We start from the raw sequence: 23,808 nt of genomic DNA, 5'->3' as shown, positions 1-23,808 counted from the left end.
CTCCGGAAAAAAAAACTTAGATTGTCGCAGTAAACTGTAACTAAATAAACAAATTGTCGAACAACAAAAACGTAATCGTGTGTTTTCCGTTCCGCTATATAAAACACTGTTTAATTACAAGCAGTAAAACGGCTGGGAGGTTGCGTTCTACACTAGAATTATGGAATTATTAAAGTAAGTCTGAGAATATGTTCAATGTTCAACTTTTTACCTAATTAGTGAAGGGCCCGAACTCTGCAATAACGGCTCCCTACCAAAGTTAACTATATGGTTTAGTTTTTGGCGGCGTAATAAAAAAAAGTTGAATTACAACAAGCAGGTGATGGCGGTAAAAAGGGAAACTAATTAATCGGCGACGCCCTATTTTAAGAATGCGGAACAGGGGTCACATTCCGGTGTATTTAACGTTTAACAAACAATCACCGTTAAGAGGACACAGTGAAAGTGTTCCAACACAAAAATTATACAGGTGACACAACGAAAGAGAATGAAAACAATGACGTGGCGGGACAAAACAAGAAAACAAAAATACACGTGTCAGAAAACTTCGCTACATTAGCTAGCTTGGTCAAAACCTGCAAAAACGGACGAAATAGGGACAGGCGTTAAAAAAGAACGGTACAAAAATCTTTATTGTAGTTTCAGATCAACTCCCGAGTTAAGTACTTTTCCGTAGCCGCCACACTTGCTTCCCATAATGTTTCTCCAAAAGCTTCGTCTTTGGCCACTTCCCACAATTCCTCGCGTGCGCAGTCCTTGAAATACTCTCCACTCATCCGCGTAACCTCATCATCCAGTGAACAGTACAAAATGGTTTGGGCGGCATAAATCGGTTCTCTGCGGATATCAGCCGTTCGTTACATAACATAAGGATTTGGTATGATGAAAAATGAATTTTCGGTAACATGAAACTGAAATTGAACTAACCCAGTGGTGTCCGGGTTTTCGTTTCTTGTATGAATGGAAAGAATGCGTTTGGGAAAGTACCTGTCGGTGCTGGCAGCCGTTTAGTTACTTGGATTTTGGACAGAATATTTGACATATTAAGTAAAAGGATAGTTTTTATCCTGTCGTGATGGGCCAAATTCAATTCCTTGTGTTTCGTAAAGATAATGAGTTGTTGGCAATGTCATGAGCGTGCACCAAAATGTGATCCCTATTTCAAAACCGTACCTTAAAAACAATATTCTGACCAAATGATTTCCCGGGACTTTCAAAAAGTATGGCAAGTTACTCCAGCTCCATATATCTGTTGTGATAGTGCCTGCAAATAAAATTGCTTCTTGGTTTGAGGTTTTTAACGTTTTTGCATTCTCAAGTTTGATAACTTATCGCCAAGATGGCATATTGGTTTCCGCCGCCATGTAGTTTATCAAAATTTTGATTACTGTCCTCAACACGCTGATGTAGGCTACGAATTGTGGTAAATAACTCAAGTTTATGAAAACATTAAATATAATCACAAAATAATATTCCTTAAAATCTAAGCGATAAATGACTGAATGTTTTCATAAACTTATGAACATACGTTTCAGAAAAGTCTTCATCTATCAAGCAACAATTCTTAGTTTAAAGCTGGGATTCTTAGTTTTAAGTATGAAAGTATTGTTGTAAATATGTTGAATGATTGTTCGTTTTCTTTTGTTGTTGCCCAATTTCCTTGGTGTTTCATTCTTTTTATCTAATATCAATGATAAGACGTGACTCGCTGTTGGGTCAGCTTGACGTTGTTAGTCAAACCAGTTTGCAAGCGGCTGTGTTAGCAATGCTTCCATTGTTTTGCTTCAGTTTTGTTTAACTTTGTTTTTTTTACTTTTCTTTTATTGATGTTTTATCCAGTGGTTTTATAGAAACTGAAGATGGCATTAGGCGAATTTAATATTCCACGCTATTCATCGACTAATTTCGTAAAAAAAAGAAAATATTTCCCATTTTCAGTTCAAAAATTTTAAGAACTCAAATGGTTAGAAAACTTGACTGATTAACGCCAACGAACTTCTTACATGCCTTCAATTTGGCACAGTAGCCATAGCAACCGAATTTATAAGATGAGTTGTTTTAACTGGCCCTTATTCGTATACGACTACCTGGGTGTACCGCGTACGTGGTGATATTAAAACCTTGCAGTCTTTTGTTGAGTTCTCTTGTAAAGTAAATATTGGCAAGTTTCGTTTGTGCATAGCGTCGAACCTCACTAATTAATCCAATCGCGTCTGTGCGAATATCCTCCAAATTGAATTTTCCAAAACTAAAAAAAAAAATTTCAAGCACAATGCATGTTGGAAGTATTCAACGTACAATGTTTGTCTACTGACAAAAATGGCTAAAAGTTGGGCCGTTGCCTATTTAAAAGTAACATTAACAAACAAAGATCTATGAGATAAGTGAAACATGTTTACTATTGTACTGTGTGTAAAACAAGGGAGAGCATAAGATATAAATAGTGATGTTTTCGCCTCAAAAAGGTGTTCTTTCTTGGCTTTGTGAAAGCGAAATAAGTTGTCGAAACTATTCAAGAATCTAACTGAAAGTTAGAGGTCGGCTTCATCTCTTAGAGAGCATTCAACAACTTAAAGCAGACTTGAATAAGCACCATCATTAACAGTAATATAAGCATCAAAAACCGTATTTCTTGTGGCGTTGGGAGATAATATAAACGCCGTCGGGGTATATGCTACCACCAGGGTTGCCATACCCTCCATAATTTGAAGATTTGTCCTCGTTTTTTATTTGAGTCCTTATTTTGTCTTATTTTCCACCATTACAAGTCAAATCCCTGCTACAAGTAAAAGTAAACATACAGACCTGAGCTGTCGTGAGATGCACTAAAATATTTTAACAGATTGTTTGTGTCAAAATATATGGCATGTGATATGTCATGGCTCGTATAAATACAAAGGTTTATTCAAAGACGTTCGTTTAATATAAAAAAATAATGTATATAAAAAAAATTTCGTTTGTCCTTATTTTGGGGTTCATGTCAATGTCAACCCCGGCTACAACGAAAGTTTTTGTGGGAGATTTTCAATTGCGCCTCTAAAAATAACTTTTCAGAAAGTGCTACTATATCGTGTTAAGTTTAAATACTTTTTTGATACGTTATTAAAGTGTTAAATTACTTCTTAGTAAAACTTTGAGCTTTTAGTCTGCAGTTTTGCCCAAACAAAAAATAAAATTTCAAAAATCTGGTAAACACTACTCTAGCAAGATCGAAACGAACAACACTATCTTACATGTACATGTTAGAAGAAACGTTTACAATCCTCACTGGATCTTTTAGTGACTGCTTTTTCATCTTTTTCATCAGCAAATGCGTAAGTAGAAATGGACCAAGATGGTTGATGACAAAAACACGATGGTAACCGCTTTCTGACAAACCATGGACCCCTACAGCACCTGTTGATACAATTGAGTTGAGTTGAGTTAAGTATATGATAGGTTTACAATATCTGTGTGACTTAAATTCCTGACGGTTTCAATAAATATCTTTGGCGACATCAAAGTTGCATTCCAATCAGTTATATAGCATATTGTTACACGTTACCAACCCAAACAGTCCATTTTTTCGTAAAATTTCATTACGATCACAGAGGTAAAATCGCATTTTTCTAATGAAGGTACAAAACAGAATTTTTTTTTAACTTCCGTGCTTTTAACAGATTATTGTAAGCTTTCAAAATAGCCTTCATTCCACGCTGATAAAGTGTTATTTCGCATGAATTTACGCGGTAGGGTACATCCTGCATTAAAATCAGCACAGAAAACAGTTAAAACACAAACCTTTAAGTACCCCATAAAATATAGGTTATGCACCTAGACCAGTGGTACTCAAACTTTTTTTGTTGCGACGCCTTTGGAAAAGTTTTCTGGACTTGCGAAGCACCAGCAAATAAAAGTCAAAAAGGAATTTAAAACCAAGTTTAAGGCCTGCCAAGTGTCGCCACAGACACCCACCGCTCACGCACTTGCTGCATGGGCTGTTTAACTTTGACGTACATTAACGGGCTGCCCCATTTTTGATCAAAAACGTTTGACGTTCATTTAGGTCAACCTGCACTCTATGCAAAAAGTCTTTGGACGTAGATATACGTCAACCGCCTGAAAGTGTCACTGAGTTCAGCCACCAAACAGAACTATTCTGCGACGCCCTTGGAAAATTGAAACGACGCACCAAGGCGTCGCGACGCACAATTTGAGAACTACTGACCTAGTCGCTAAAATTCCGGACATTACGAATGTTTTTAAACATTATTTCCGGACACAAATTTTACGCCAAAATTCCGGGGTTGTCCAGAAAATTCCGGACGTCTAGTAACCCCTCTAAATACTTCGGGTGGTGAAAGAAAACATAGCTACACAATTGCACTAAAACAATTACGAAGCCGTAAATAGGGACGCAACAGGTTTTAGAACCCTTCACGTACATAACTGTTAAACGTGTAGGTTACGACAGAATCCAGGTGGCAAAACGTTTTTAAGCAAATTTTATCAAAAAAGGATAATTACGTACATACCAGCATTATTTATAAGATAATGAAGATATTCTTGTTGATCATCGAACTCCTTTACAAATGAGGTGATTGATTCAAAGTTTTCAAGATCCAAATGCATTGCAAAAACCTGAAAAGCTTATATACGAAAAGTCAGAAAAATAAGTGACAAACAAATAACAACACTTACATCAAAATTCCCAGATTCTGCGATAATTTCCATTTTTGCTTTTCGAGATTTTTGCACATTTCTAGAAGCTATGATGACTTTTGCCCCAAGTTTTGCAAACTCAATTGCCGTTGATTTGCCAACGCCAGAATTTCCGCCTTTATGTAAATGTCGTGTTTACGAAACATAAAAAGCAAATCTGAAATCTTCCGACCTGTAATTAAGACAGTTTTTCCTTCCAGACGCATTTTCGTTTTGTATTTTGCCCCTTGCTTGATCCGTTTTTTCCAATAGTATAACATAATAAAAGAAATAAAAACAAAGATTGCGTATTTCTTTTGTAACATGCTAGTTTGCACCGCAAGAAAAATCTTAATGGGGTCTGCAACAAAACAAACAAAACCACCTAATATTTTAACCCCATACTCTTTTAAGGTTTGTTTTCAAAATGTCCTGAGATGAGAATATTGTTCTTGATTTTTAACTGCACGTTTTAGGACACTTGACCCAATAACCCATGTTTTTTCGATATCCCTGCTCTTTAACGTAACTGTTCAACGGTGATAATGTGATGAGGTGACAATGTAAATAAACTTGACTTGGATTTCGAGCTTTGGATCAAAACTGTGCACATAGAATATTTCACTTAAATCAAAATGCAAATTAGGAACTGTGAATCGCCTCTTCTGTTGCAAACTAAACTTTGCTGGACATAACTGAGATTGGAAAATATTTTTTAAGTAACAGAATCAGTCAATGAAATAACAGGAAAAATATTTCTGTTTTGCCTAGTTGGCATCTTTATTTTCTTGTTAAAAAGATTGTATCTGAACAAGAAACTGAAGATGTCAGTTAGTCGAAATATATATAAATTCCATGTAAATTCTGATTCTGTTACTTAGAAAATATTTTCCATTCCTAGTTTTTGTCATAAACAGTGATCGTCAATGACCATGCTGTCTGTTGGAGGGTCTGATATTGTTCAGTATAATCACTTTCTGTTGCTGAAATCAACTAATGACTGTTCACATTCACAATATCATTGTTTCAATAACACACAGCTTTATGTTGTTTGATGGCGACAGTTCGTTCATACACCTCGGCGTACATTCTTGTGAAATATGCGAAAGCAGCAAAAAACCTAACCATAATTGACCTGCATTACGCTTCTCTCCATATAAGTCACTACGAATGTAACCAAACAAATGAAGACTTGTGTAGGAACACTAATGAACAAGCTATCAATCAAATCAAATGTGTTTGCTGTAAGATCACAGATTGCTGCCAGACGTAGTGTTGTCCGTTGCTGTTTCGTTTGTTTGATTAATGACAGACAGGCAGACAGCCCGTATCCTGAAAAATCACGTTTGCGGTGCACGATTGTAACGCTTGTTTGCATAACATTAAACAACGCCGAGTTAGCCAACCTTTTGTGCATATTTTTGGAACTTTCCTAATATTCGTTGACATTTAATTTCACCGCCATGGCTTTAATTAAGCTGTAATTAGTGTCCATTTGTGGGCTGTTTATAGCCGCCTACCAATGGAAAAAGGTAGTTTCCAATAATTTGGTTATAACGTGCGACATTGAGCAACAAAACTAAAAACTTGGCGCTTGCTACTTGTGTGCATACTGGCAAATATAATTTGTCACGGAAACTGTGTAGTTTTACAGATTTTCGACATAATTTTAAAATTTAATTTAAATTTAAAAAAAAAATTTAGCACTTGGTATTTGTGTGAAAACTGACAAATAGATTTTGACACATTAACTACAGTCAAACTTCGATACTATGCCACCCTTTGGGACCGAGAGAAAGTGGCATAGTACCGAGGGTGGCATAATAGCGAGGGTTGGTTGTAAAAATAGCCTTGTGACGTGACAATGTACTGTAATGCCACGTTGTGTTGTACGATTGTAATTTATTACAGTATACAGTATAAAGTACAGTATGCAGTATAATTTATTACAAAAAACGGATAGATCGTGCATAGAACAAACAGGATCTGTTAGTTTTGTCGTGACACAAGCACGGAACGGCGTTTACATAACTCGCTGCAAAGCCGTGAAACCTCCTAACAAACCGAAAATTGTCAATTTTCAATCCGGAACCAGACCGTTAATACAGTAATACTGTACTCTCGTGTGTCATAGTATCAAGGGTAAGGGGTGGCATAGTAAATATATTTTCTATTGAATTTAATTGGTGACGATCAAAAGTGGTATAGTAGCGAGGTGGCATAATATCAAGGTGGCATAGTATCGAAATTTGACTGTATATGATTTTACAGATTTTCGACTTAATTTTACAAGTCTACTGAAGTAGCAACATATCATTTGGAGCTTAACTTGCAAGCTCATGTAATATGTGGCTCGGTGATCTTGGCTTATGGGACGGTTTGTTTTGGGTTTCGAGCAGACGTAAATAAACTATCACTTATTTCACCAGCTTGACGTGTTTTCGTGATTTTCCTGCTCCAAAATCTGTTTTGTTTTCTCCGCATACTGACTAGAACAAGTGCGCAAGCATAATTAGCACATGCAAAACGATTTTATGAAAAATAGCTATTATAAACAAATAATAACTACTGAGGTAAGGCTTAAAACGTCAATGCAGACCAGCGATTGCGGCAACCACTTACAAATCATATAGTAAGTAAGGCCTAATAAGTGCGTTTACATATCGTTGAATCAAACGGAATAGCCTGGTAACCTAGGTAACAAAACAAGTTTACAGGGTTCTGTGAAATATTTTTTTACCACTTTCGTTTCAAAACGTAACCAAAAATTAACCCAGATGGCGTTCTTCAAAAATGTATGAAATATAGTGTTTGACAAAATGATCAAACGGCAGTTTCCACTGTTCAACTATCGTGCAGTGCTTTAATGAACTGGGATTTGGCTTCAAAGGGCTTTGACGTTGTAGCCAGGTTGATTTATCATTAATTGGCTTGTCACCGGAGTAGATATTATTCTGCAATTAGTGACAGTGGCAAAGAAGTTTTGTTGTCATCAATTCATTTCCAGGTTTTCGTGCATTATTTTGAGGTTCAGTTGGATTTACATGAAGTACAGCATACTTGCGAACAAAACTGGACATGTAAAACGTATGATTGACGCTGAATACATTGACTATAATAACAGTTAAGTTGCTTTTAGTTGTAATGCTTGAATCTGCTAGCCTGATAAATTAGCTGGAATCGTTTTAGCCATGTATGAAACACAGTTTGCTGTATCTAAACACAAACCTCATGTGTCAGCCTTGCAATGTGCTGTTTGTTGAACTAAATTTGTTACGTATATTTGTTCAGAAGTTAACCCTTTTATTAAAAGTTACTGCAAAGAAATCCTAATAATGTTGAGGTTGTTTTTCCTACTGGTTGTCATTAGATGCGTGGAAGGAGAATGTCCAGGAGAAGATATAAGTCTTGCTCCCCTCCCTTATACAAGTAGGTTCGATAGAAATTAATTTGAATGTTAACAGCACAGGGCCGAACAACAATTTTGTCAGCCTCCGACATTGATAGGATTCTTAAGATGAGTTTTTCCCAAAAACCTCTGCATTATTTTGAACACGAATTAGCGTCCACGAGGCTTTATCGATGGGTTGGAACTTATGTTTTGCACAGACAAGAAATGCCAACATTTTATGCGAAGCCTACTTGAAGGTATAGCATAGTTGGTTCTAAAATGAAAGTCTTCTGTATCTAGCAATGCTCCAAAGTTTCATCACGGGTACTTAAAAAATTATTCGCGCACAATCGTAGCATTATTTTCATTTTGTCCATGATGTAAAAACTGCTCCTGTATATACCGTGGGATTATCCCACAAAACTGATTGAAATTATCTTACATGTTATTCTGGGAGTATTTTCGAAATAAAACAAAACTTACGCGTAAACTGAAAAAATAATTTTGCTAAGGTATACACTCTGACTCACCGTGCATTTAGCTTAGACCACAAATATTGTACTAAACACTATACACATTTTGAAATAAATACTAGAATGTTTGAAAACGGTTTACTCAGATTGACTGAATAAAAACAATAAAAGCAAAATTTTTCTCTGTTTAAAACTCAGAACCTCAGAATCTATCGGTGTGTGAGTACCCATACCGTGGTCCAAACTGCACCTGTCCTTCTTCAATGTTCGAATGTGCTTGTCTCAAGTTTGGCCGGTGTGTAAACGGACGAGGATGCATTCCAATGGCGGAGATAAATACTTGGAAAAATGATTGTGGTGATTGGAGCGACGAGTTAAGTGACATTTGCAAAAATACCTGGTTTCAATGTGACTGCTGGAATAATACTTGCAAAGGTGTTGTTGGTTGCGTGCCACCGTTAAAAAGATGTGACGGAGAAATAAACTGTTTAGATGGCAGTGATGAAAAAAGTTGCAGTTGTCCAGCGGATGAGTTTGAGTGTAAATGTTTCAAAACAAGCAACTGCACAACTGGAAATGGCTGCATCAACAAAAGCTGGCAATGTGATGGATTTAATAGCTGCGGAGACTGGAGTGATGAATTTAATTGCACTTGTCCGGCTGATCAGTTCGAATGCGCTTGTTACAAAACAAACAACAGCACATCCCCCTGGGGTTGCATCAGAAATTACTGGCACTGCAATGGAAGGGCTGAATGTGGTGATGGGAGTGATGAAGTTAACTGCTCTTGTCCAGCTCATAAATTCAAATGTGATTGTTTCAAATCAGGGACCTGCTTAACTGACAATAATGGCTGCATCAGCAAATACTGGCAGTGCAATGGAAGGATGGATTGTTTAGATGGAAGCGATGAAGTTAATTGTACTTGTCCATCTTATCAGTTTAAATGTGATTGTTATAAAACAAAGAACTGCACAACTGATTACGGTGGATGCATCAGTAAATACGACATATGTAATGGAAGAAATGACTGTGGAGATTGGAGTGATGAATTTAATTGCTCTTGTCCAGCATATACACTGGAGTGCAATTGTTACAAAACAAACAACTGCACAACTGACCTTGGTTGCATAAGTGAGTTAAGACAATGCGACGGATGGAACGACTGTACAGATATGACTGATGAAAATAATTGTACCTGTCCTGAATATATGTTTGAGTGCGATTGCTACAAAACAAAGAACTGCACAACTTTTTATGGTTGCATCAGGAAAATAATGCAATGTGATGGAACCCGTGACTGCGAAGATGGGAGTGATGAAGTTGATTGCGTTTGCCCAGCCAGAAAGTTTCAATGTTCATGCGTTGGTACAAAACAATGCAATGGTTTGGAGGGAAGTTGTGTTGACAGGTCGTTGTTGTGTGATGGAAATCGTGACTGCGTTGACGGAAGCGACGAGACACATTACACATGTAACTGTTCTGGAATTTACCCAAGATGTCCATGTGATCCCAGTAACACACACTGCCCATCTACAGGCAGATGCATACCTTTTTATTGGTTACGTGATGACGTTATAGATTGCCATGATGAAAGTGACGAACTTTGTACACTATCTAACTTTACTTGTCAATCTTGCACAATGTTTGCCACAACTTGCAAGAGCAAACGGTTAGCACAGTATCTTGTACATTCCACAATTCCACCAGAGTGTATTACAGTGATCAATCAATCCTGTGCTGAAGACATTAACAGTTGCGAAAGCGAAAAAGAAATTTGCATTTTTTCGAACTGCAATAAAACACAAACATTCTGTCAAAATATTTTTATTTGTGAAAACCGAAATGTTACATCTGTCGGCGACTTTTGTGACTCAGTTGATGGTTGCAGTGACAATAGCGACGAAATCAAGTCAGGATTTGGATTCAAATGCTCTGGTTCATCGAGACAAGGAGTTTGCGTTTTGCCTCAAATCAACTTGTACGATTCAGTGGCTCAATGTTCTGATAAATCTGATTTTTGTTTCGCCAATAAACAGTTCAGATGTTTTCAGTGTTTGGATAAAAAGTTAATCATATCACCCAAACAAGTCTGTGACGGTATAGTACAGGGGTGGCCAACCGGTCAGAGCCTAAGAGCCACATTTTTTGTTGTGTTACCACAAAGAGCCACATTATACACATGGGCACATATGTTCATTGCTTCGAACTTCCTCACACACATAGACTTGTGCACAGCAAGAGATATTCCAATGTCGCACATCAACATAATAATGACATCAATTGACTTGACCACGGGTCAGTAATTTTTAACAATGAATGGTTTGCACCGTCTCTTACACAAAACTCTCATTTTAACGAATCCCACAAACAAAAACATATGAATTTAAATATGCTTTCTGATCATTCTATCAGTGACGTGCGGTGAGATTTATGTCTGGTGAGTTACTAAAATCTTTTTTTCTCTGCCATTTTGAGGCTATCTTGACAAAAAATGTTTATTCAAAAGACCTTCCCAGCCAAAAAAAACCTCACTAATGCATTCACCACCAACAATCGCTTAATTCAAACCCAAGACAAACTGCTCCTAAAATATAACGTCGCCATAACGCAAAAAATACAACCGATTGAAGCAATATTTACTTTGAAACAAGGGCGTTCGCACATAGGGGCAAATGGGGTCAGCTGACCCTCCCTGGAAAATTGTTGGATGAAAAATGAAAAAGCGTAAAGTAATGAAAAAGTAATTTTAAACATTTGCCAAAAATAAAACTATTTTCGTTACCAATAGGCAACTTTCCTTTTTGTTTGATACCCACGAAAGAACGAGACAGTTCTAAACCGAGAAACTTTTTACTCTGTGGATACATCGATATCCACATAATCATACACATTACGCTTGCTTTTCAATTTCTATTATACGCTTGCTGTTCAATTTCTTTAGTTTTTTGACAAATGCAGTTATATGGTGATTTGTGGTTCGTAGATATCAGAATAATTGATTTTGGGGATTAGTGCAGAATGCTCAAATCTTTTTTGGCTAACTGCAAATCTCAAATCACCACATATAGGCTACTGGTAAACTGCATTTACAGCTTGCCACACTTCTACCAGTCCTTGGCAGATTGAAACTAAGCTATTTGAACAATCGCTAATTATCAAATTTGCTGTTGATATCATCACAACTAACTTTTTTCTGTGTATGGTTTTAAAGATTATAGACTCCCAAACACCATCGCGTAATAGCAATGCTTTTTCTCTGTTCTTACCTTCCTTTACTATCTCTTCTTGGAACTACTAGCTACTAGCAGTCGGTCGCTGCGTAAACCACACAGTTATGAATTATGACAAAACAAAGTGCATTATTACCCCGAATGTATATATTACACCTTGCGCAAAGTTCACTTGAGCACGATAATAGTATGCAATAAAACGTTTATATGACTCTGATAATTTGTGCTCTGGCCAATTTTGATTAAAAATCCGTAGAAATGTAAATACTGATAAAAATGATAAATTGTCTGGATGGTGTAATGGTCAAATTTTCAAAAAAAAATTGCATCCGGCCGAAAGGGCAGAGTGAATCCACCTTGACCCCCCCCCCCCCCCCCTAACCGAAAACCTGCGGACGCACTTGCTTTGAAACACATTTGTTGTAAATATTGCTGTTTCTTTGTGTCTCATTCGCATTGTACGCAACAATAAGCAATCATTCATTGTTCAACAATTGAATTTTTGCCATCATAATCAAGCCATTTGCCACATTAGGTTGCAGATTTAAGGCAAGGTTTGTTGCCACACTGATAATAAGTTTGTTCAAAAGCAAAGTTTTTATAGCCTTACTTTGAATTTCACGATTTTTGTACCAGATCGCCACATCCTTACCAAAATATACACAGTGGCCCCAAACCTCGACAACAACGTAAGAGCCGCATAAAACCGGGCAAAGAGCCGCATGCGGCTCGCGAGCCGCGGGTTGGCCACCCCTGGTATAGTAGATTGCTTTGACATGTCAGATGAATGTTTATGCTCGAATCAGAGTTTGTGTGCCGATATAAGAGGTACTTGTCCGCGTAATCAAATGCATTGCCAAAATAGATCTGTCTGTTCGGTTCAAGATGAAAAGTTGTGCAATTCAAGCGTACAATGTGTTGACCAAATCAATACGAAATACTGTTCGTCTTCCATCAGTCAAACTCGTTGTTTACCGGAAAAATATCAGAACCTTGGTGTCAACGAACTCTTGAAGTGTGCAAGAAACGATAACAAACTACTAACGGCAATTTTTCGGCATAATTTTCGTCCCGTATTAGGTCATGATGGCAAAAGTTTGTTAAGCGAAATATGTGACGGAACAGTTGCGGACAACATGTCGTTTGTTGGTGAAGCAAATTGTCCAAATGCATTTAATTGTTTTTCAAACGGAGAGTTCAATGTAAAAAGGACTGCTGTTTGCGACGGTAAAGTTGATTGTGAGGATGGTTCAGACGAATTTTTGGAAAACTGCAACAAAACACGATATTATTGCAAAAATAAAAAATTTCCATTGATAAAAACACTCTTTGTGACGGAATCGTTGATTGTGACAATGAATCTGATGAAAGCAGATGTCGCTGCGAAAAGAAAAGATTTTATTGCACTAATGAACAACCATTGTCTGTTGAACGAAAACTTGTGCAAAATGGAATTCGGGATTGTTTAGACGGAAGTGACGAATGTGTAAACTTGGCTGGAGATGCATTTGCAGATGTCAACGAAATGATTGCCAACCCAGTATACCGAGCAATTTTTTGGATAACGTCTTTTTTAGCTTTGGGAGGAAATTTGTTTGTATTTACTGCAACTGCTAAAAGCGTATGGAAAGCAGATAAAACAAAAATATTTTTATTAACACCAGTGTTTTTATTCTTAACCTGTGTTGCTCAGACTTCCTCATGGGAGTCTATCTACTTGCAGTTGTAGTGAAAGAACTCAATTTTCGGGGTCATATTGTTTGTTTGATAAGGAGTGGAGATCAAGTAGTCTGTGTTCAGGGCTTGGAGCACTTGCAATTATATCATCAGAATCTTCGGCCCTAACTCTGACAGCCATGACAACTTTTCGTCTCGTTTCAGCCTTTAAACCATTTGCAATTCGACGTTTGAGTGTCCGTAAGGTTTTACTTGCTGAATTGTTTTGCTGGATTTTATCTGTAATTTTAGCAACTGTTCCGTTGCTGTCAGTTACTTCGGGATACTTTACAAGTGATGTTTGGTTTCCAAACAACTTCTATGATAAAGACTTTGTATCAAGAGAAAATATGTCACTTCTTGCAATAAGAATTGGCACATTGAAACCAGGGAGTTGGTACGATGTGACACAACTATTCATGTGGCATTTCCTCGTAACCCTATCAAAGGGGAGTTTGGATATTATGGGGAAACAAGCGTATGTATGCCACGTTTATTTACCACAACCAGTGAATTTGCTTGGGAATATTCAACATTTCTTATCACAATCAATTTCCTGATGTTCATTTACATGGTGGTTGCATATGTTCTTATCTACAAACAAAGCAACCGCATGAAAGGATCCAGAAGCCCTGATGTCAGCTCCAAAATGCAGAAGAGAATTTCGAGGTTAATTGTGACCGACTTCGGTTGCTGGATTCCAGTTTGTGTCATGGGATATTTGAGTGTCGGGGGAATCAAGATGCCACCAGATGCTTACGTGTTGAGCGCTTGTTTGTTACTTCCAATAAACAGCGCACTTAATCCTCTGCTTTACTCAAAGGCCATTGGACATCAACTGAATAAGGCAAAGAGTTGGCTGACAGAGAAAGTGTCATCGTTAACTGAAACTACAAACCTCTCATCCGGTTTAGCTGGGAAATACACTCCAAAGGGAAATGACGATAGAGTGGTTGAGAACCTGGATTAATCCGGAACACAACGAACTTAAGCAATAGTGAACAAATCATCTATATCTTTTGTCATGTTGGTAGTGTTAGATTTTGTGACTTTTTACGTGGACATTAGCTTCTAAACTACCATATTTCAAATGAGTTAAATTGTATGCAGAATTGCTGGTTTTGTGTTTTATTTTTTATGGGATAAAAACAGTAACCGTCAAAAACTATCCAAGAAATAATATCGGGGTAACCATAAGGCAAGGAAGCATGTGCATAGGAACTCATGTAGAGAGGAGGACCACAAAAACTGTTTGTAGTTGAGTGTAATTATTGAAACAGTGCAACGAAATATCCTCAAGTCACAATGTATGGGGCACGAAAGACTGGGGTTGATCAGATGACTGACGTGTAATCCGGCCATGCAAGTAATCCTACGTTTCATATCGCCAAACTTAATACTGTATTATTCTGTATTTAAATATCATTGTACTGTATCATCTCTAAAGAGCCCAATTTAATAAACCATTCAACATATGCTTCAGGCAAGTGCGGACATAAAACAATCCAACGTCGAAATTAGGTTTGGAAGCTTCCTGGGTTTTAATCTGAAAACAAATAAAGCTTAGAATACCACATTGAGGTCACACTTAATTCATACGTGAAACACAATGTTACCTGCGAAGAAAAGATTCAAACAGTTACTTTCCACAACATACTTTGTATAATCAGATGCTTTGCAGAAGTGCAAAACAGTTTGGTAAAATCAAAATTTTTTAGAGGACCCTGTCGGATATCAATAACACAAGTTATTGAATTTATAGGGCTTACATCCAGCATAAGCATCCAGTAAGGTTCAAATAATCTCTTACTATAAACAGCCATATTATGAAGTGAATACTATGAACATAAACAGATTTACCTGATTCTAATTCCTTACTTTCAACTGTCTCTTGTAATGACATTGTGATAATTCATTTTAATGTAAGAAGCTTGACAAAAAACTATGATGTTTTGATGGAGTTCATTGATACCTGTAATTTGAAGCCCGACATCATTGCAATCTCCGAAACCAAACTTAATGATCAAACCTCTTTAAATGTTAGCATATCCGGATACAACTTTGTTCAGCATAATTCTGAAACACATGCTGGTGGGGTTGGTTTGTACATAAAGGAATCATTTACATTTAATATTACCAAAACACATTTCATTGCAATGCCAAAATGTGAAAACATTTGGGTTGAGCTACAACTTCAGGATACAAAACATGTGATCATAGGGGTGGTATACCGACATCCAAGTTATAACATTTCCGAATTTCAGACAAACTTAGAAAAATGTCTGTTTACTCTAAATAAAAAGAAAACTGTTTTTTACATTCTTGGGGATTTCAATATTGACCTAAGTGCTAGCAATGCACAATGCAACAATTACAAGGAAATGCTGACAAGCCTAAATGTAAAATCATTGATCAATACATACTCTCACATAGCTCCTTCCCTCACAAGATCTGCCATAGATCATATTTATACAAATAATGACATAGGGCAACTCATACCTGGTTTAGTAGAATTTGATATATCCGACCATCTTCCAATTTTTGTCATTGTCAAACACACCCCACACAAAGTAGTGACCACAACAAGAAAATTCAGAACCTATAAAAACTTCAATTTAGAAAGCTATTGTCAAGATATACTGCAAATCCAAGCCAACATCATATTACCTTCATCTGTTGAAGAAACAATGGTTCAAATAATGTCGCTTTTGCAAGAAGTAATAAACAAACATGCACCATATGCTAAGCCTCCCAAAAATCGTCGCAAACATAACCCATGGATCACAAGAGCAATTCTGAACTCCATTAACACTAAGAACAAAATGTACAAAAAAACAATCCACTCGGACAACACAAACATCAAAACAACTTACAAACTTTATGCAAAAATGCTTAAAAATGTTATAACAAAATCTAAACAACTTCACTACACAAACCTTTTTACAGCTAACCAAAACAATCCCCAAAAAACCTGGCAGATAATACGCAATATCACCTCACACAAACAAACAAAACACAACAACATCACAAAAGTTATTAATAACTCACAACACATTACAGATCCCACATTGATAGCTGATGCATTCAACACTTACTTTTCGACAATTGGCAGCAACATGGCAAGCAAAATTCTGTCTACACCACAATCCCCAATATCATTTCTTCCCCATCCAACATCCAATTCATTTTCATTTATATCTATAGACACAAATGAGGTGTATAATACTATATTGGCACTAAATGAAAGGAAGGCACCAGGGCCATATGATATACCTGCTAAATTACTCAAACTTGCAGCCCCATACTTATCTCCCTTGCTTTGTGATATATTCAATGAATGTGTCTTTTCCGGTGTCTATCCAAACTGTCTCAAACTGGCAAAGGTCATTCCCTGTTTCAAAGGTGGGAATTCCCAGGAAATGTCCAACTACAGGCCAATATCCCTCTTACCAATTGTGTCAAAAGTATTTGAAAGACTAATATACAACAGAATGACAAATTACCTGAACAAGTTTAAACTGATTACTAAGTTCCAAAATGGCTTCCGACCCAAACACTCAACAAATTTGACTATAGCAGAAATTCACGACAAACTTGTATTAAATTGTGACAATGATCACATCACCTGTGGAATTTTTTTGGATTTGGCAAAAGCATTCGACACTGTTGACCATTCTATATTGCTGCAAAAGTTAAGTTGCTATGGTTTTAGAGGTCACATACTGGAATTTTTCAGAAGTTACCTGACAGATCGGAAGCAAATCACTTACATCCATCCAAACTACAAATCTTGCTGTCTAAACACAACTTGTGGCCTTCCCCAAGGATCCATTTTGGGTCCTTTGCTTTTTATATTGTACATCAACGACCTACCGACAGCATCAAAATTTAATACAAGATTGTTTGCCGATGACACATTTCTCTGGATGTCAGACAGCAACTCCTCTGTACTGCAAAAAAATGTAAATAATGAATTTGGCAAGGTTGACCAATGGATGCGGGCGAATAAATTGTCATTAAACTACAAAAAAACAAAGTTTATGATATTTACCAAAACCAAACACATTCTTCATTCCGCTTTCAAAATAACATACGGACATGACTCCATTGAAGAGGTGCAAGCAGTGAAATACCTTGGTGTGTTTTTTGACAAGAATTTAAATTTCAAACCCCACATACAATATCTTCGCAAAAAAATTAGTCGCAGTGCTGGCATACTTGCAAAGCTACGACATCTTATGCAATTTCGAACCCTCCGAGGTGTGTATTACTCATTGGTACACCCATACCTCCTGCATGGAATCATAGCTTGGGGTTTTGCTAACCCAACTAGTTTGCAGCCATTAATATCCCTTCAGAATAGGATTTTAAAAATTATTACTCATAGCCCATATCGGACATCACCAGCTCCCCTGTACAAAAAAAACAAACATTGTAAAGCTGAAAGATATACACTTCACAGAGGTAGTTAAATTTGTGTTTCTTTTTAAAAACATGGCATTACCTGAAACTTTTCACCAATTTTTAACACCAATCCAGCACATTCACCAACACAACACCAGACTGGCATCAAGAGGTCAATACTTTTTGCACCGCGTTTCGACCAAACGAGCACAAAATACCATATTCTTTGCCAGTTCTAAAATGTGGGACATTCTGCCAGAAAACATTAAACATGTGGGCTTACACACTTTTAAAAAGAAAGTAAAACAGTTTCTTGTTAGCAGATATGCTCCATTTTAAAAAAAATGGTTCCGTCATTACATGCTGCCCCCGCCCACGTGCTGTTGTAAACATGCCTTACGTTGTTTTTGCATTGATTAACTGTGCCCAATCACACAATCAACCTACGCACTGCTGCTGGCCTTCTTTTCTTGTCGCTAATTTGCCCTCCAGCTAGTTGTTCGATCGTGCGCACACAACGATTCGTTCAAAAATATCCTTGAAATTTCGTTTATTGTATAATTGTGTTGTTACTGCGTTTCTGCTTCTTCTTCTTTTACGTACTGAATTACATTGCAAACATCGTATTGTATTATTACTGTTTTTTTTTTTACCGTCCTACTGCATTACCTTGTAATTTTGCCCCAGCAATCACTTTTCCAGGTGACTGCTAACTGCTAATTGCCGATCTTCGTTTTTTTTATCGTTATTCCAAATAGACGATAATGGGTCAATGACTTGGCGGCCAATAATTGGCCTTTTGTTGACCTGTCACGTAGTTACTTGTTGTGCAATTTTCTTTGTTACTGTTACACGAAATCGTGACAAATAAACCAAATAAACCATTGAATTGAATTATGTAGGCTACAACATGGAAACTTAAACTAAGACTGATGTTTATTGTTGACTATTGCAACTATCATTCCAAATTTGGCCGAAACACATAGGAATAGTTTGTAGGTGGTCTTAATATCCCCATGTAGGCTACCTTATGGAGAAAGTTTTTGAAACAGCGTTTTTAAAACAAAAAAGTAAACAGGGCACACACTAGAAAGTGGTAACACAATTACTTGCCTGTGCAATCAACGAAGTTTGTGTCGATCTCTTGGGGGGAAAATATATTAACTGAATGAACGGCGCCGCAATAAAAAAATGCGTTTCAAACAATTTCAGCTCGAGTTCATTCTTGGAAGCAAACTGTCGTTTATTGTTTAGGTGTAACTTGCACACAATTTTTTAAACAAGTGAAAAAAATTCTACAACGTTTTGGCATGACATACGATAATAGTACATTAATCAGTGACGTGTAATTATGTATTTTGTCTCACGTATTAACAAATTTGGCAGAAAAAATATTTTAAAGCACCCTCGTTTCCGCGTCACGAAATCCTTATTCTTACAACCAGAATACATTAGTAACAGTCAAACGTTTACCCTCAAACCAGAGATTTTCTGGATTTGTCTCAAACCAGGGAAACTCAACCCTTTCGCTATGTCTGCCGCATCGCAGATCCTTATATCACCAACGGCCGTCAAGCGTTTGTTTTTAATTCAATATAAAGGATGAAAAGAAATAGGTTTATCTTATATAAATGCCATCTAATGGCCCCTGAAAAAACCAGAGAAATTTCTAACTTGATGCACAGTCGGCGTGAGAATCTGTCTTAACTGTTTATGACATAAGTTATATATTGTGACGTTTGTGGTGTCTGTTTTTCGCATTGTTTGTACACAATAAGCATACAAAAAGACAAAAATCGCTATTAGGCTGGTCATACTCGTTCTAACCACGCAAATCTATTCAGACCAGTTTCGTAATACTTTTTAGCAAAATAGTTTTATTTAAGTCACGGCCGCCAGTGCACACATTTTAATATATATGTTCACGGCCGTATAAGGTCGTCTCTGCGACCCCAGTTTCTGCACCCCTGTCTTAAGCATTTAGCCATAAGGCTCTTTCTCTTTGTTAATTCACCAAGAATTCAATACCGAAGTACACATACCGAAGTCCAAAACGTAGTGACTTGACGTGTATCGTATCGTATTTTGTTCACGTGCACTTGAACGCAAAAAGCATGGTAACTTATGACGATACAATGGCACGAAAACACAGGACACAGCTGCGAAAACCTAGCGGTTGCAAATACGCTAAAATAATACTAACAGATGGAGGGCAACGGTAAAAAACGCAGCACGTGTGTAGTTAACCTTTCAATAAAGTCAACTAACCACATTAGTAGCAGATGGAAAACATTATCCAATAATAATCTTACCGGAAAAACATACAGAAATAACACGTGGGTGGACGAAGGCGCGGGATCCACTTTTGAATAAAGGTTTTACATAATTACAAATCTGAAAAACCACAACAACAAGGTTTTAATCATGTGCTTGCTGGTCACTATATGCACACAATGGATTAAAAGCGACTATTCAGTTTTTAACAGCTCAAATTTCCTATTTATTACCCGAAAAAAAAATAACCGACCAGTTAATAAATACATGCAGCCCATATAACTTGCACTCACCAATAAACACGAGGCATTCACGGTTCACGCTAACAAAAAAAAACAAAAAAAAAACAAGACATGACACCAATAAACAATGCCATGGTTGTGACATCACAATTACCGACAGAGTGTGAGCCAATGTTCCAGGATGCACAACACTGCGTCATATAAATGAATCTAGTTCCAGGTTACTGGCGGGAAAGATAGAAAACATACACGTATGTACAATGGACAATAACGTGTATAATGAAGGCTTACCATTACCATTTTCACATAATTTTGTCACTGCTTCATATTTCACACCGTATCCTTGTTTAGATAATCAACTACATTAGTGAGAATCGGATTTATGTCATAATATCCAATTTCATGGTGCTAAAAGTCCAGATTAATGTGCTACATTATCCAAAGATTAAACTAAGCGGTTTGCCGTTTTTTTTAACTTGAAAATATCTAAGTGCTTTTTATGCAGATCTATGCTGAGACAATTCGTCTAATGTGAACTAAGCCTTAAACCAGGGGTGTCCAACACGTGGCACGCGTGCCAAAAGTGGCACGCAGAGCTTTTAAAAATGGCACGCGAGCTTTTGCACATTTAGATAGTAAACATTAGGATTTGTCACGCAATTAGATTTGTTTCTATTGATTCTTCTTGGCCTTTATTCTAAGTTCTGTAAAGATTACCAGTGGTAAAGTTACACAGCCAACTAATTGAAATGTTCGTTTTTGACAAAATTTGAAGCCTCCTTGCCATAGGCGTAGAGCTTGAAAAAAATGCCAGGGGTGCGACTTTTGATCAATAGCGCCGATATCTATAACATGTGCAGTATATATGTACCCGTACGATACTTCGGCGGTGTGCGACTATATACCAAAACCTTTTCTGTGTTTTAGCCTGTAGTTTCTGTCACACTATATTGTAAATAGTCACTTGATACATTTCTTTGTGTGGTTGGGGTGTTTGCTGTGCGTCCAATAACGTATGCACATACCGAAAGGACGATTTGCCGAATCAGTCATTTTAACAACCATTTAATTTTTAAAGAACTTGTTACGCAGGAAATAAAAGTAAAACCAATTCACGTTTCAAATATAGCTGACCGAAACTTAGGTCATCTTGAATCAAGTTTGGGTCGTTGCAGTGCTTTGCAAACGGACATTGAACACGGCTTAGGAATCGGTAATGCAAACGTACATAACAACACCTAAAAGCGGCTATAAACCCCTTGCATTGTTTAATGTTGGCCCATGGAATTTATTAACAACAAAAAATATAGTTGTTTTTATTTCAGAAAGTTATTGCGCCACATAATACTAAAAAACGTTAGTGAACGTGCCATGTTTATGTCGCAATAAAATGCCCGTTTATTTCGAAACAATTGTAATTGTTGCGTTTCAACCGATCTGTTTATTTCGAAACAATTGTAATTGTTGCGTTTCAACCGTCTGTTCAATTAATTACGTGACTACAAACGCATTTGTGTTTAGTTGGAAAACATTTTAAACCGACGTAACTTGAACAAAGATAAGTTTTTGACGCACCCAAAGTACTCCAGTGCCCTATTTTTTAACCGTTTAGTAGAGTTCTACATATTGACCAAATATTCGGATTGAGCCCGTGCCGTTAAGACGTTTAAGACATGGTTTGGAAAAAGTACCAAAGGCTGACACGCGAGTATATTTTGAAACCAAAATTGGCACGGCGGTGTGTTCGAGTTGGACACCCCTGCCTTAAACATAAAAACTTCATCAGTTTTGTTCATGTGAAAATCCATTGTTGCCGCCACTGTGTCCTTTAAAAAAAGATGGCGGCCACGTCACCCTCGACCATTCGACAACAGAGGAGTTTCTGGGTAATTAAGACGCAAACTTTTCAATTAGAACGCTTTAGTGGTGAATTGGCCATATAGGGGCATGAAAAAATGAATAAGGACTGAAAAATTGATTTACCTAAGTAAAATACGGAAAACAATTGGCGAGTGTAAAGCCATGCCCGAATCAAGTCTGTTTTATTTTTATTTATTTTTAAATCAAGTCTGTTTTATTTAAACTTGAACACGAAGGTTTGTGTTTATTATGAGAGATGGAAACAAACCAGAAAAGTCAAGTTAAATGAAAGATTGCACTTGTGGATTAAACAAAAGTACTTATAAACTGATTTGTACATACTTTTGCATTTATGTTTTTATTATTTAGGAGACCTGCAGGCAACAACCAGCACATTGCGAAATTATAAGAAGCCACCTACTGATGCTAGGATTGCCTTTTATCTTTCCAAAATGAGAAAATGCTTGAGGCAATCGAAAGAGGTTACACAAGGGTTTTTTAAAGCAAATGAAATTCTTTAGAAGTATGAAGCATTCTGTTTAAATACACAAAAAATATCCTTTCAGTGTTTGTTCATCCCTGGTTTTACCATTTAAACATATTGCTCATGTGCACTGTGTGTTTGTACTTTTTTATTTTGTCTGCTTCAAAAGTGTCTTTTAGAAAGAAAATACAAATATTTTGTGACATTTGTTTTCCACTAGCAATGTTATTGTACTGCTACCTTATTTGAGCAAGGTTTGCCACCAGAAAATGCGAAGGGTAGGTTGGATAATGTCAATTGTAAACAAACGTATATTGCATTTTTTGGTCGGTGTGTTTGAGTTCAGCAACATTAAAATCCCACCACCACCGTGATAACCCTAATGCAAGAAATTAGCGGTATTCCTTCTTCGAACAGCCAAACAACTGATTTGGAGTAGGACGCATTCAAGCGAAACATCGCATCGTTCGGATCCTGTGTATATATACCACCAAACGCAGCCACTTTCGGAACATAAATTCGGTCCGTTTACGCACGTCAGATTACGGAGCGTTTTTCGCATGCGTTTACGCACGTTGACGGAATACCCAGTCTGTGTCCAGCCACCTTAACGCCTTGTTATGACTTTATAGCTGCTCTAAATGTTTCACAGTTTTTTTTTTCATGAAGCAGAATATATCCAACTTAGCTCCCGTATTTCATGCTACGCCAGTGGCTCCCAACCGGGGAGGAATTTTACGAGTTCAGGGGAGGAATTTCATAAAAACTGTAAAATAAATTTTTGCATTGGAAATGTTACAGAATATTTTTGTTTGTACATCAGGGATGTCCATTATGATTTGGATTTTCCATTTCAAATTGCAACAATTTTTTAAGTTATAATTGTTTTTGTCTGATGGGGAGGAATGAATAGTTCGAAAATGGGCAAAGGGAGGAATGTAACAGAAAAGGTTGGGAACCACTGTGCTACGCCAACTTGCACTTACAATTATTATTTGTCATCGCATGCCGAGCATGGCTGGATACCACTTTACGTTTGCCACTTTTCGAT

At 37.1% G+C, this 23,808-nt stretch overlaps 1 protein-coding gene, 1 long non-coding RNA gene and 1 pseudogene across 11 annotated transcripts; 1 reads left to right on the top strand and 2 right to left on the bottom strand.

Annotated features, from left to right (window-relative positions):
- Positions 1 to 379: 379 nt before the first annotated feature.
- Positions 380 to 5,377, bottom strand: LOC145217571 (retinol dehydrogenase 12-like). 2 transcript variants are annotated; one of them, XM_080084842.1, is made up of 7 exons: positions 4,874 to 5,377; positions 4,681 to 4,817; positions 4,515 to 4,620; positions 3,234 to 3,396; positions 2,085 to 2,248; positions 1,174 to 1,264; positions 380 to 837 (listed from the first exon to the last, which is right to left on the bottom strand). In XM_080084842.1, the coding sequence occupies exons 1-7, from the start codon at positions 5,004 to 5,006 to the stop codon at positions 642 to 644; spliced, it is 990 nt and encodes a 329-aa protein (XP_079940968.1). In that variant the 5' UTR covers positions 5,007 to 5,377; the 3' UTR covers positions 380 to 641. The 2 variants fall into 2 exon arrangements, with proteins under 2 accessions (XP_079940968.1, XP_079940969.1); XM_080084843.1 differs by having other exon boundaries at positions 2,088 to 2,248; positions 4,874 to 5,375.
- Positions 5,378 to 7,881: 2,504 nt separating this feature from the next.
- On the top strand, positions 7,882 to 14,463 carry LOC145219768 (uncharacterized; annotated as a pseudogene). Its single transcript, XR_013857924.1, has 7 exons — positions 7,882 to 8,109; positions 8,743 to 10,644; positions 12,118 to 12,123; positions 12,540 to 12,605; positions 13,085 to 13,370; positions 13,442 to 13,699; positions 13,837 to 14,463. The product of XR_013857924.1 is annotated as an uncharacterized LOC145219768 (transcript).
- Positions 14,464 to 15,366: 903 nt separating this feature from the next.
- Positions 15,367 to 18,446, bottom strand: LOC145220026 (uncharacterized). Of its 8 annotated transcripts, none has more exons than XR_013857960.1 (6): positions 17,998 to 18,444; positions 17,545 to 17,905; positions 16,161 to 17,443; positions 15,993 to 16,092; positions 15,523 to 15,569; positions 15,367 to 15,465 (listed from the first exon to the last, which is right to left on the bottom strand). It is a non-coding gene; the product is annotated as an uncharacterized LOC145220026 (long non-coding RNA). The 8 variants fall into 8 exon arrangements; XR_013857962.1 differs by having other exon boundaries at positions 15,465 to 15,569; positions 16,161 to 16,304; positions 16,589 to 17,443; positions 17,998 to 18,445; XR_013857963.1 differs by having other exon boundaries at positions 15,465 to 15,569; positions 16,161 to 16,920; positions 16,997 to 17,443; positions 17,998 to 18,445.
- Between the last annotated feature and the right edge of the window lie 5,362 nt (positions 18,447 to 23,808).

This window comes from Phallusia mammillata, chromosome 3 (genome assembly GCF_965637545.1).
Source record: "Phallusia mammillata chromosome 3, kaPhaMamm4.hap1.1, whole genome shotgun sequence".
NCBI lineage: Eukaryota > Metazoa > Chordata > Ascidiacea > Phlebobranchia > Ascidiidae > Phallusia > Phallusia mammillata.
Note: the sequence above shows the minus strand (reverse complement) of the source record. Positions and strands in the feature narration are given on the sequence as shown.